This window comes from Sycon ciliatum, chromosome 6 (genome assembly GCF_964019385.1).
Source record: "Sycon ciliatum chromosome 6, ocSycCili1.1, whole genome shotgun sequence".
Classification (NCBI taxonomy): Eukaryota; Metazoa; Porifera; class Calcarea; order Leucosolenida; family Sycettidae; genus Sycon; species Sycon ciliatum.
Window position 1 is genome coordinate 28434589 of NC_088648.1, and position 14180 is coordinate 28448768.

Genomic DNA, 14180 nt, shown 5'->3' on the forward strand with positions numbered 1-14180 from the left:
CCTTAGAATGCTAATGCTGTCGATGTAGGTCCCTGCTTCAAAAGTATAACCTGAAGACAAGTATCATCTGTGGGGAAAATGTGAAGGGAATGCTACAGCGTACAGTACAAACAAACATTTCCTATGATTTCACTGCTTTCCATTTCTCAACAGAGATAACTTGTAACAGTATTCCAGCTACTCCAAACAATGGCTTCCTCACAACCGGAGTTACAACACTTGGGTCAATACTTGTGTTCGGCTGTGACGCTGGATTTGAACTCGCTGGAACTAATGGAGTCACCGTGTGTCAAGCAGACAAAACCTGGTCATTGACTAGTGTGACTTGTGCACGTACGTCTAATAAAATTATACTATCACTGCCTGACCACTACCATTAATTTTTTAAAACCTTTGCATTACTATAAATACGACGTTTTATTGCAGGACCTTCTATATCTGCAGCCTTCATCGCTTTGTAGTAACACACTTTATTCCCAAACATTCAGTGATGCTCTGTTATACTGTTTTTTTGTTTTGCAGGTCGAGCATGTCCTAGCCCACCCAACATCACAAATGCTGTTGTAATGGCGAACCCAACAAAATCCTATGTATATGGTGACAGTGTGTTTGTGCAATGTAACACTGGACATAGTGGTAGTGGCAACATCAACTGTACATCAGCTGGAACATGGACAGAGCTAAGCTGCTCTGGTAAGATGATTTGCACCATCATGTTCTGTTTCCAAAACTCACAAAAGTATACATTGGTCTTGATTTTGTCTTGACTTAAGCTTAAGGAGAATAGACTGAGCTCAGCATGAGCTGCTTGTTTAGTAGCTGGTGTTATTTTTGGACATTATAGCATAAAATGCAGTTTTTTGGTCATTTTTTCTATAAACCTTAGCCCTTTAAGGCTGGCCCATACATTGATCAAACACCGATGTTCGATGGGGTAGGCATTTTGAAATTATAGTAACTTGGTGAAATCTCAGTCTTTTGGAGAGATCGAAATACGAGCCCCAGCCAGCAGAAACCTGAACATGTGTAATTTTTTCAAAAAATATTTTTTCCCTCCAAATTGTTTCTACACTATTAATCATTCAAGTTATCAAGTTTGGTGACAATCTGATAAGCGAAAGCATGGAAAATAGAGTTTGAAGTCACACAGGTCAAGATTCAGTACAGTTGGCACAGCATCCATGCCTAGTGACTCCATGCAAGTTGATCCTACAGTTTCTAATTGTGATGTGGAACAGGTACATGTAAGTATGCAAGTCAGGCTTGCCCTCTTGGTGCTGCAGACATGAGTAGTTCAGAAGTGTGACGATATTCCGTATACATCACTGCCTTCTTTACAACACCAGCGTGCAAAACGATGATTGGTGGCTGGCCTTCCAAATTGTGTTCAGGGACCTCTGTGCTGGCAGTTTGAGCATTGTCCCAAAGCTTGCCATACTGATAGATGTACTGACCAATACCACTGACATCCACTCCCTTGCACACTTTCACTCAGACCATGATTTCAGCATAATTGTATTTCAATGATATGAGCGAATACTCGCGTTTTGTAACGCGTGAAGATGTTGCCCCAAAGCGTTCAGCCGGTTTGACCTTTTAGGAATCCCCTTTTTTCAGCACAGGCAGCAGCCAGCTTGGCGTCGTCTGGCAAGGTAGAGTACTGATAATACTACGCTCTGTTTTGCGCCGTGAGAAGCCCTCCATCAGTGTCTGCAACATCATTGTTGTCGATGTAGAAATACGGATCGCTCAGCGGGTCGACATTCAGCTTCTCCTCGCAGTCACTATTACTCCAGCACTGACTATCGCCGCCACCAGTATCCAGTGTCGATTTTATGAGGGTTCTTCGTTGCTATGCATATGAGACTCGCCACTGCTGGACAAACTCAGCGAGATCGCCACCAAAGAAATAATTCCGATCGCGAACTAACTTTCAGCGCCGCTTCGTACAGGGAGTCTCACGCTGACAACTCTGGACCTAAGTCTTTGTCGCGACACCTGTCGCCATCGCTGTGTCTAAACTCAACCTCCGTTTGACGAGCTCTCACCTAGCACAAAAATCAATTGACCAGAGACATTTGAAGACACTTGAAACTCCTTTGACAACAAAGAAACCCACTCGATCGAAAAAGAATCTTCAAAAGCCAGCTCACTGCGCGTCCCAAACTTTGACATCACATTTTGAGGATTGATATCAAGTACACAAGTGCTGCTTTTCGCTGGCAGGGGCTCATATGTAGGTGAAAGAGAAAACTCCCAGCTGTCGCCTGGAACAATTTTCAAAGCGATAGTGGTTGAGTTATAGCACTCATAATGTTGGTCCCGGGAAATATGCGCTCAGAGCGCGATGCGTGGGTCAGCGGCTGGGATTTTCCCTGCTTACGTCACCTGTTGACAAGGCTGCACCGATTCAACTTCAAAAGCAGGTTCCCGGCATCTCTACGAAAAATTTGAGTTTGATACGAGCAACAGGAGTGAAATGGTGGGTAGAGATAGATCTAGAGCGTGAGCCCAGCGCTGGTGGGCCTTCCCTGGCTTGCAGCGCTGGGCCAGTGCCTCCCGTGGAGTCGAATGTACGCTCATTGCGCTCCTCTCGCCAAAGCCTTTCCAGGATGCCCAAGATCGTGGAATTTGCCCAATGCAAAACTAAAGTTACGTCCTATTTAGGTACAGGTTTGGCGATTGCGTGGGCTTGTTTGTATTTTAATCGGCCAATGAAGGGTTAAGTAGGAGAGGATTATCATTGGGAATAGATCATGTACCGAGCTAGACATTGAAACCAATAGGACAGTGCCTCTTTCCAGCCATAAAAGCCCAAATTAGTAGAAGGGCGAACATGGTTTAATCTTTTCCATGGCAGTCTGCTTCTGATCCATGTTAGATATTTTTCCTTGTTCAAGAGGGTTATTGAGGAGGAATTTCTATTTTCATCCCAGTGGAGCTTCCCGATAATTTTTAAAATAGGTCTGATTGAAGTAGTGGTCGTCTGCTCTGGATGGCAGTCGTGAGTCAGTCAAGTGTCAAGTAAAGTCGGTGGAATAGCGCGAGCTCGAGTGTGAGGAGCAAACCCTTTGTTAGGTCTACTTGAGGTAACTTTGCTTGCCAAACAGGGATTGTTTACCGTTTTATGTGTTCTCTTTTACAACATGTTATTCAGCAAGCAATTGTGGCTCATTGGGAGACCCAGTAAATGGAATGGTGTTTATGAGTGGCGATACCTTTGACTCCACTGCTTCATACACATGCTCTGCTGGGTACAACCTCAACGGATTTTCTTCTGCTACATGTACTCACAGTGGAATGTGGTCACCTCCAGCTCCCCGTTGTGATCGTAAGCTTACGAAACTAGGTTGCCACCGAACTCAAGAATTTCTAAAATGGTGGCATAGGATTAAATATTTGGGATAAATGACTCCACATCGAATCTTGAAATATAGCACTTGCGCCTTCAAACCCGGAAAATGCAAGGTATTAGAAAAGAAGGTACAATGCTTTTCCTGTAGTAATCGGCTACGAGAAGCATTCAGTTTTCACTCACTTTTGTTCGATTTGTGAAACAGGTCACGTCAGGCTCTTTGTAATAATATCCCCCGAATAATATTGAGTGGATGTATGAGTGCTGACACATCAACCTTGTGTTGTTGGTCTTTGAATGATTAAATATACATCCTATGCCTTACCAATGTGTTCTGGGTTCCACTCTTTGAACAATCTAGTCTACAGTCGTAAACACCTCTACCTTTTGCCCCGCAAAACCGCTCCAGCGCAGCATGAGAATGAATGAATGAAGCCGCTTGCCAAATACCGCCAATTGGAGATCATCGAGGCAATGATGACCCCCAATTGGCGTAGTAATGGCAAACGTATTCATTGATTTCTTTTGTGCAACAAAGAGACGTTGTGAGACAAAAAAATGGCAGAATTTCCAAACCCAGTGATATGCTGCATTCGAGTTGTACAATATTTATCTTGAATTGTCAGTTGTATTTATATCAATCCATTTTGACATCACTCTTTTACACTTTGTATTTTGGTTCCACAAAGTTTGTCCTCTTTTCTTGCCATATTAATACAATCTATTTTTGTTTCGATAATCGTGTAGGAGTCAACTGCGGCCCATTGTCAAACCCAACAAATGGTCGTGTTGTAGCGGCAAGAACTGATTTCGAATCAACAGCAACCTACACATGCAGCGTTGGCTTTGTTCTTTCTGGTCAATCAGCGACAAACTGTCTTCTCAATGGTTCATGGTCGTCGCCACCACCCACCTGCCAACGTTAGTTTCATGATGTCTTTGAATGCACTATAGACAATCATCAACTAAGGGTGCTGAAAGGGTTAAACTAATTATTATTATAGATGTGACTATGATCATCATTACAAACACGGGATCTTCATCATAAACCAGTCATGCTCTAGCCCCATGGCTTGGGTGTAGCCATCATCCAATCAGAGACTGCTCGACATTCCTTCAGACCTCACACTTTTTCTTATTCAAGATAGGGAATGCCCCCAACATGTCCATATCTGTTGAGCTGTATAGGTTTTTCACCATAATTGCTAGTGAAATGCATTGCATGGTGCGTACTACGCATAACTCCGGCAAGTCATTCAAGAGTCACTAAGTCAGATAAAACAAAATACTGAAATACAGATTTGAAACTCGGGTATTGAGCCAATAATAAAAGTAGAAAGGAAAAGGACATATGGAAACGAGTTAAAGGGTGAATATGTCTCGAGACGAATTTAGCGGATCAACAACGCTTCGCTGGAGATAAATTCTCCTCTGGAGGACCTTCAGGGTACCTGGAAGGGTATAGAAGACGGGATCGCTCACGACGTTGAGAGAACATAGAAAACAACCTCCTCTTCGATTGAAAATTGGCCAAAAAGTATGTGAAATGTATGTGCGCAGATGCATTTCCACTGGCAAGCTAATCTCTCATTACGTCATCAGCGCTCGCTCGGCGAAATTCAAAAAGTCGTCTTCCTGCTCGACTCGATCGCTTCTGGAGACTCGTTCTTGTTCGAGGGGTCTTCTCTTTCACCTACCTTCGTCTTGGCATCGAAAACTCGGCGTCGAAAATGAAGCCGGAGTGCCCCTTTAAGAGTAACTAAGAGTAATTTGCTCCCTAAAAGACCAGCGGCAGGTCTCCTGCATCTGTTTCTTCGACCTCTCCAAGGCCTTCGACACCGTGTGGCACAAGGGCCTGATCGCCAAACTTCGTGCCCATGGAGTCTCCGGCTCCCTACTCGCCTGGATAACTAGCTACCTCTTGGACCGAAATCAGTGCGTCACAGTAAATGGAACCTTATCTGACCCCGAGTCTGTGACATCCGGAGTGCCCCAGGGCTCCATTTTAGGTCAGTTGCTCTTCCTCACATACGTTAATGACCTCCCCTATTCAATTCCCAATATTTCTTTGTTTGCAGATGATACCACTGTCCTTGCTTCCTCCCCATCTCACGCCACCCTGTACCCCAAAGTTCAGACCTGTATCAACGACATTGTTCACTGGATGAGCACTTGGTACCTTAAGCCAAATGTGACCAAAACCGAGCTCCTCCTGTTTCCCCCTCCCACAGATCCAGTGCCCATCTTCCACTTTCCCGATGATCCCGGTCACCCTATCTCTGTAGCGCCCCACCATAAACACCTTGGCATTGTCATAGATTCCGCCCTCTCCTGGTCTCACCATGCTGATCATGTGTCGTCCAAAGTATGCCGATCTGTCGGCATAATGTCAAGTCACTTGTCCCATTTGCCCAAAAATTGCCGGATTGATTTTTATAAATCATACATTCTTCCCCTCTTCACGTACGGCTTCCCTGCCTGGTCCACCATTAACAAAACCCACATAGGTAAATTAGAAGTTCTCCATCGCCGTATACTGCGAATCATATTCCGTACTGATCGTTATACCTCAAATCTAGACTTGTATGCTGCTGCATCCACTACCACTCTGCAACATTACCTTGATGCTTCCAAGTGCACCCTGGCGCATTCAATTTTCCTTGACCAGCACCCTGCTCATTTACAGTCCCTTAATTGGTTCAATTCAGGTGGCACCACCCGAAGCTGCGTTCGTCTCCCCCTAGCTAGGTCTACCCTATTCGTAAATTCCCCTTTCTTTTCCTCCTACTCCACGTGGCTCCAACTGCCTCCCAGTGTTAGACAAGCTCCAGATATGCCCAAATTCCGTACCCTCGTCAGACAGCACTTCAGTATCTCCCAGTAAACAAAGTCACAGTCACCACTTCCGCTGCACAGCTCGCTGAGCGTCCCATTGCTTTGTAAGTTGCTAATCCCTTCCCACTTTGTGTACGTGCTCTTAATTTTCTTTTTTTCTCTTCTTCCGTGGTTGGTCTCACCCTCTCCTCAATTCAATTGGCTGTCTTGACATGCCACGAGGTGCAGAAATAAATAAATAAATAAATAATTAAGAGTAAGAATGTCTCAGTACTCTGTCAGTTTTGTGCCTAGTTGTTGCACTTTCTGACTGTATATAGTATCTAGTTACAGTGGTGGAGAGTTACTCTTAACTCGTTTCCATATGTCCTTTTCCTTTCTACTTTGAAATACAGATGTAGAACTTAAAAGTTGCGACTTTGGCGGTAATAGTCATGATGTTGATTGTGCCAACTAGGAACACAAGCTACTTGCCGAACTTGAAATTTGACTTGGCAAGAAGCGTGTGTTCCTAATTTTATACAGATGTAGAGTCTCGCTTACTTTCCAGCATTATTCCGGGAATAGAAGACTAAGGGGACATCCGTAATTGTGGATCTTTTTCACGAAGAGAAAAAGTTTCGTAGATGAGGAGAGTTTCGTTATGAAAATTTTTCTTTCATAGGGTGGGTAGGTGGGAAGGGGGGGGGGCAAAACTATACTTTTCGATTCTTGAAAATTAACAATAATTCCGGATGGTCGCTAAGTCCTCGTTTTAATTTGGGAAGAAAATCTCTCCCCAATTGGGCATGCAATATCCAGATCAAAAATACTGGACCTACCTATCCTTGGCTCTCCATCCGAGTATAATCTACCTATAATTATAATGTTCAGAGCGTATTTAACGGATTCAAGGTCATGATGATTCATCGTGTATGTGCATGTCTTTTTCACGTCTGCGTTATTTTTCAATGCTATCATTTCTCAAATCGTGCAGCTCGACCATGCCCTAGCCCACCAACCATCGACAATGGAGTGGTGATGTCCGCCTCATCAGCATCCTATGCGTACGGTGACAGTGTGTTTGTCCAATGTAGCATGGGACATAGTGGTAATGGAAACATCACTTGCCTGGCAGATGGCGGTTGGAGCATGTTGAACTGTTCAGGTAGGAACCGATTTGCTTGTTTATGATCTATATGAAAAATGATTCATCGTAACCATAATAGAAATATGACCCCGGGATTTCAGACACCCTTTGAACACAACTTGTGGTGTCATTTGACATAAATAATATGTCACTGACCATATTATTAAAATTTACTACCTTTCCTAATGGTTGAAAGTACGGTGAGATATGCCGTCATCAGCAAACACAAATCACCAAACGCACTTTACAAGGAAGTCCATTCCTGATATATCTGCATCTGAGGATAGTATCGAGAGAGTATGACATAATAATGAGCTACTCATGGTTATTTTTTTTCCCGTTTGTCTCTTTCCCTCAAACCAGTTAATACTCATGGGTACTTATTTTTTTAGCCAATAAATTCATCTATAATTCTTGTTAGTGTCAAGGGCGTAGGCCACTTGGATTTATGCATTCGAGCTGTGTCGAGTACATCAAGCTGTTCAATATGTTATTAATATTATTATTATTATTATTATTATTTATTCACAATCACGTGGCACTAGCAAATGAAATGGTGATGTGGGCGATAGCCAGCCATGGCGGTAATAGAGCAGCTATACATAAGCAAGGGCCAACAATATCATGTGCCATTGTCCTCGAGTTGTGGGAAGTGTCTGGTAAGGAATTGTTTGTAGAAAGGTTGATAATCCGCTCCAAAAGTATACTTGCTCTTCAACTCTCGATTTATTGTGTGTTGTGTCGAAATGAACTACTTTTTGCAGCAAGCGTGTGTGGTTCAGTGTCCAAACCTACTAATGGAGGTGTGTTCACGACTGGAACCACTTACGGAGCAACGGCTTCTTTCTCGTGCGACGTTGGTTACAATCTCAAAGGTAGTTCTTCTATAAATTGCCCTGAGAATGGAACATGGTCAGCCACACCGAGCTGTGACCGTAAGTTCTTGTAACCAGTGCTTTTCAGTAACTGAACTCCTCTATGGCGTCTTCGGGAGAGGGGCAAAATCAAAGAGCATGTTTATTGAACTTAAAGGTCCTCAAGGTTCAAGACATGAATCACATAATACAATTGCCATGGAATGTACTTAAGTGCAAATTTAGTAGTGTGGTGTACACACATGCATATGGTATGAAAGAAGATGAACTGATGGAAAATGTTTTGCAATACAATGAGCCGATGCTTGCATTGCAAACACGTTTTAGTCAGTTTGAATAGCATGCATGATGGCCAAGGCAAAAAGCGAAGTGAGGGCCCTGAGATTACAAGCTCTCTTGTTGCACCCACCACTGTAAATGTAGTCTCTGTAAACGTGTCGTTCCCTTAGGGGTCGTCCATAATTGTCGATCGTTTTCACGAAGAGAAAAAGTCTTGTTTATGGGTGGGTTGGTCGAGGAGAGTTTCGTTTTCAAAAATATTGATAGCTGAAATATTAATCCATTCTAGCAGTCAATTCAATCTATTCATCGTCGAATGGGATGGGTGGGTGGGGGAGGGTCATAACTATGCTTTTTCGTTTCGTGAAAATTATCGATAATGCCAGATGGTTCTCGCTCTATATACACAGACATAATGCCATGGAACCAGACAACAGAGGCTTGAGCACACATAGTGAGGGTAGTAGGCCGCAGCCAGATGTGACTGCTGAGGGTAGTAGGCCGCAGTCAGATGTGAACCGGAATGCAGAAGAAAACTAGGAGCAACAACAGTGAGACAGACCCCAGGAGGAAAAAATTAGTACATTCACCTAACATAAATACGCCAGGACAAGCACGACTTGGGACTGTCAGATTACTTTCTCTGGACCGAGCCAGTCGGGATAAAACCCTCGCGCCGACGGACTCCCGAATGAGGGGAAAAGCCGGGTGGATAACCCCGAGTGGCAACATGGCAGCATAAAAACAGGCACAACATATCTACAGCCAAGAAAGAAATGGAAGAAGATGGGCAGACATGAAGGGTGGAAGGGTGGTGACACTGGTGAGACACAAAAAAACTGACTGAAGAAGTCAGGCAAAAAGAACAGCAACAAAAAGAGAGCACATCAGATTCCATATTCGCAAGAAAAATTATTTTGTTGCTCGAGAAATCCTTTCTCGCCTGACTCGCTCCGCTCGGCCGGCGAGAAATATAACCTCCTTATGCCACAAATCACAATGGCAAACGAGGGGATGCGACTTACCAAGTGTGACTTGCAGCTGAAGTCAACTCCCTGAAATCATAAAACAAAGACCTCCAAATGTTTTTGTGACTTATAATGGGATTTTGAGAGATGAAATCCTCTCTGGTTTTTCATTTGGAACATGGGAAAATAATCGATCCTGTGGCTGACTCATGGCTGCACTACCCCTAAGGAACTGGCTCATGGCCTGATTACAGAATTACTAGTAGGAAACGAATTCCTATTCTGGAATTCTAGAGTGGCTGGCTTCTATGGCTTTCTTGGCAGTTCAATTCCCTGACTGTCTCACCAAACTTCTCCCCCAATTCCAATACAGGTAAAGTTGTGTAATCATTTGTTTTGCTAGATCGCAAGGTAATCTTTCTTCTAAAGTGCAATACTAGATACTGATATTGTTGTAAACAGCTTACGCTATTTTCGTGAGAAGAGCGTAACGCGAATATTCATACATGTCACGTGCCTGTTGTCAGGTCGTTGCTAGCATTTGGCCAATCAGAGCAGCACCGTACCAGGGCATTATCAGACGGTCATACCCAGGTACGGCGTACCCATGACCTTTAGGAATGACCCCAGGCGTACTACGTACGCTGGTGCACTGCCAAATTTGCACCAATCCATGCCTTTTGGGCAGTGACTTGGTAAATACACATGCAGTACTCCAGCGCACATAGAACACATGGGACCATTCCTAGGACACCACATGTACTCGCACACACCACACAAAACGAAACTACTTACGTGCACCGTCCAAAACAATTATATTTTACTAGCAATGTCCACACAGGAGAAGTAATTTATAACAACGTGACAATAGCACACAGCATGTCATTACCATGCATTACTAAATTCAAGTCAATTGAGACGAACAAGTCGACAGGTGAACATGCATCACAAAGTTACCTATCTGGAATAGATCAGATTGTATCTCAAACTTCTACACAATATACAGTTACATCTACATGTACATGTACTTCAAGTGTACCTAGCTACATGTCCAGTGTACATATGGACCTCAAGTAAACTGAAAGCAATTCGAACAAAATCTCAGATGTACATGTATGTGAAAAAGCATTGTTCCGAATAAGAACACTTACAATGTACTCTCAAAACTAGTCTAATTACTAGTGCCACTTGGTCAAGGATGTTTGCGTCCAACGTTAACTCCAAAGCAGCAGCGAATCGGCTAACTTCCGTACCGCCCAATAGGCAACACTAACACCAAACTGCAAAAGCATATTCCTGGAACTGCAAGTAAATCTGGCACACAACGTTCTATCATTCCACGGAGAAAGCTCCTTCCGATCTTGTTCGACCCTTCATTCATTTGACAGCTGATTGGAACCTTCCTCCTCCCTTGACCATGTTTACCTTAATAGTCTACAACTAGACATGTGGCATGTATGAACTATAATAAACACATGGTGCGTCGTGCATTATGGCTGATTGTATGCCCTAGTGCGTAGCCCTCGGTCGTGCACCGTAGCCCGCGGCACTGTGGCCCTTGGGCTACGGTGCACGACCTCGGGCTACGCACTAGGGCATAAATCAGCCATAATGCCCTTCGTACTATGTGTTATTATATACTTAACCATCCTGAAATCTAATTTCAACACTGTGTGTATGTACCTGACCCCCGTGTTTTACAAATGTTTGCCATCGCACTCTCGCTGGTTCTAAGAAATCGCGAAAATTTAGTGACGCGAATATTGGGCGGTTTACAGTGCTACTGTCAGGTACCTCCTCGCGTACGTTCTGCAACCTTTCCAAGCTGGCCTGCATGAACCCTTGTACTCACCTTGTCTCCTTTGTCACATTTTGTTCCGTTGGCCTGGGTAGCTGCTTGCGTGCCCATATTTATCATTTCTACCCAGGCCCTTTTATCTTGCCGCCCCCACTCGATCTCGCTCTCTCTTCCATAATGTAGTCGTTCCGTTCGTCTTCATCTCTCTAATAAATTTCGTTTCCAACTACTTGTTCCCGTTGTCCGTTGTCTGGAGAGTACGACTCCTCTTCGTACCCAACACTACAATAGGGTGCAAACAATTACTCGTTAAGTATCCTTTTTGAATATTTCGCTCAAACCAGTGTATACTTGTCAATTCGTTAGTTCTTGTTGATTTTTGTTTGCCACAACTCCATATTGTGCATCTCTTTACTGTCCAGGGGTCACATGTGCTGTACTGATGAATCCCATGTATGGCACTGTAAGAGCAGCAGCCAATGATTATCTCGCAAAGGCTAATTACAGTTGCAATACTGGCTACGTCTTGTCGGGTGACTCCGTACCTACATGCCTTCTGACTGGAGAATGGTCCTCACAGCCACCCACCTGCCAACGTTAGTACTACATCTTGCCTTACTTTTACCTGTTACTTTCTACACGAAATACAGGTGTCCTGCAAGTGATTGTGAAAGTCGAGCAAGGAGAATCTACTTAACAGGAAGAATGCTCACAGCCAAAAGTACCGTTTCAAGCCTTTGGTGCGGTGGATCGATTTCCACCTATGCTTACAGTACATGCTGGGAATGATCGCAAAAGCGACCTCGTACATCTCAGATGACTGATTTTGTTTAGAGACATACCTTTACTTAGTTAGTAGCTGGCCTATTGATAGCTGTAGGGAAGTTTGTGGGGTTGCTTTGGAAAAACTCAAGTTTGGATCGCCATGATCATGCTCAGGCGGGCACCAACGGAAAACGTTAGTCACGTTTTCAATTCAGGCTTTTCAATTCAGTGATGCAGGAGGAAGGCTGTCATTAGAGTTGTTGGACCCAGTCACGAGCAACAGCAACCTGTACTTGTAGGAGATATGGAAATGTTACATTTTCCTTCATGATTCTGTGTTTTGGTGTGCAGCTCGACCATGCCCTGGCCCACCGAACACCAACAATGGAGTGGTCATGTCTGACCCTTCAGCATCCTATGCATACGGTGACAGTGTATATGTACAGTGCAACACTGGACATAGTGGTAGTGATAACATCACATGCACTGCTGATGGAACCTGGAGCACGTTGACATGTTCTGGTACGGTATTTTTTCCTTACAATTTATGTGTTCCAGAATCCTTGGTTGGCCACTGTAGAAGTATCATGCCTGTTATTTGGATGAGGAGATATTGGCAGTTACAGGTGGAATCCTGAATTAGAACTTTTTCCAGGACCGATTTCTGTCAATACGATTCCCACATGTTCTCTGATAATTCGAACCTCGAACCAGACATGTCCGGTTAATTTGAAGTTCCACGATTCCCACTTACATAGAAAATGTGTGGGATTTGTGCTGATAATTCGAAGTTAGCAAAGTTTATTTCGAAGTTCACTGTACACTGCACTGGTCAGTTCAGTTTGCATGAGAAGGCTGTGCCGGTCAGTTCAGTATCCGTGAAATCTGTGTCTAAAGTCCATAGCCCATAAGAGCATTTTGATATACATATTGTGTTATGGGTTCATGTTTGGATAATTAGAATATCCGGCTAAGGGCGCGTTCAGACTACCGATAAAAAGTGACGGAAAGTGGCCAAGGTTATTTGATCACGTGACGTTACTGGCACGTTACCGGTGGAAAAGTTTTACTGCCGCGGCTGCTTCGGCAGTAAATTTTTACCAGCAGGAAAAAAATTGCTCAGGCTGCATGCGCGCTGGGAAAAAGGTGAAATCCCTTGTCAGTGCAGCGGTGAGAGTTGAAAACTTCACGGTAACTTTAGTTTGTTATCAGTAGTGTGAATGTCCTTCACGGTTTATCGGCATTCACGGTGTGACGGGATTCACGGTAGTCTGAACGCGCCCTTATTAGTAGTTTTTTCCTGGCATTTCGAGATTCGAATTATCAGTATTCCACCTGTAGGGTGCAATAATATTTTGCTTGTCATGTCTACTTTCACCCGTTCCATGCCGGGCCCCTTTTCTCCAATCGGTCAGCTGTCCAGCGCACTGACTCTCTTTGTGTATATGTAATTTGCGCGCACAGCTCTGAACGAAATTTATTCTCATTTCACTCCACTTTGATGGGTTTTCATCATCCTGGACTCGTTGGAAAGATTAAGACCAAGCGAACCCATCATGGTAGATCTCAGCGACATGACACACCAGGGCCACTTCCACCTCCTCTCCATACTACTCCACCATGCCCCGGAACGGCACAGCAACTCAATTTCACGTTCTTGTTTGGCATCTTGCCCAATTCAACCGATTTTCACGATTCGAACTGCGCTGCAAAGCTGAGATCCAAGCGGTTCATTTGTTGTCTGTCATGCATGCGTCGTGTGAAAGGGAAATCCACTAGCACGTTCAAAACAACTACAAAGTCATGAACAAAACAATTCGAGTTCACTCAGGGCCGTGATTTCCGTGTTCATCCTGTTGCCGCTCAGTGATTCTTTATCCTATTGAGACGAACTTTATATCCCCGGAAAAAAGGATGAGCTCAAGACCTTTCCAACGGTGTATTGATGGTTGCGATGCGGTTATGTTTCAAGGAGTTACGATAGGTTTTACACTGGTTTATGCACTGCAATACAATGTGCGCTCGCTCCCAGCCGTGATTTCGGTGTTCATCCTTCTTTATCCTATTGCGACCTATTATATCCTCAGCAATGCCTTCACCCATACACTTCCTGCAGTGTGAAAGAAGTATGGCCTGCAATCCATTGAGGGCATAACCTGGCTTTATTCCCGTAGCT

General features: G+C 44.0%; 1 protein-coding gene across 2 annotated transcripts in view; it reads left to right on the plus strand.

The window, feature by feature from the left end:
- LOC135819839 (sushi, von Willebrand factor type A, EGF and pentraxin domain-containing protein 1-like) overlaps nucleotides 1-14180 on the plus strand; it is a 180592-nt gene that overhangs the window by 151113 nt on the left and 15299 nt on the right. For both annotated transcript variants that reach the window (XM_065333122.1, XM_065333123.1), the window contains exons 26-33: nucleotides 154-333; nucleotides 523-693; nucleotides 3158-3331; nucleotides 4103-4276; nucleotides 7167-7337; nucleotides 8084-8254; nucleotides 11662-11835; nucleotides 12356-12526. In XM_065333122.1, coding sequence (XP_065189194.1) covers nucleotides 154-333; nucleotides 523-693; nucleotides 3158-3331; nucleotides 4103-4276; nucleotides 7167-7337; nucleotides 8084-8254; nucleotides 11662-11835; nucleotides 12356-12526 — 1386 coding nt within the window. The remainder of the gene's footprint in view (nucleotides 1-153; nucleotides 334-522; nucleotides 694-3157; nucleotides 3332-4102; nucleotides 4277-7166; nucleotides 7338-8083; nucleotides 8255-11661; nucleotides 11836-12355; nucleotides 12527-14180) is intronic.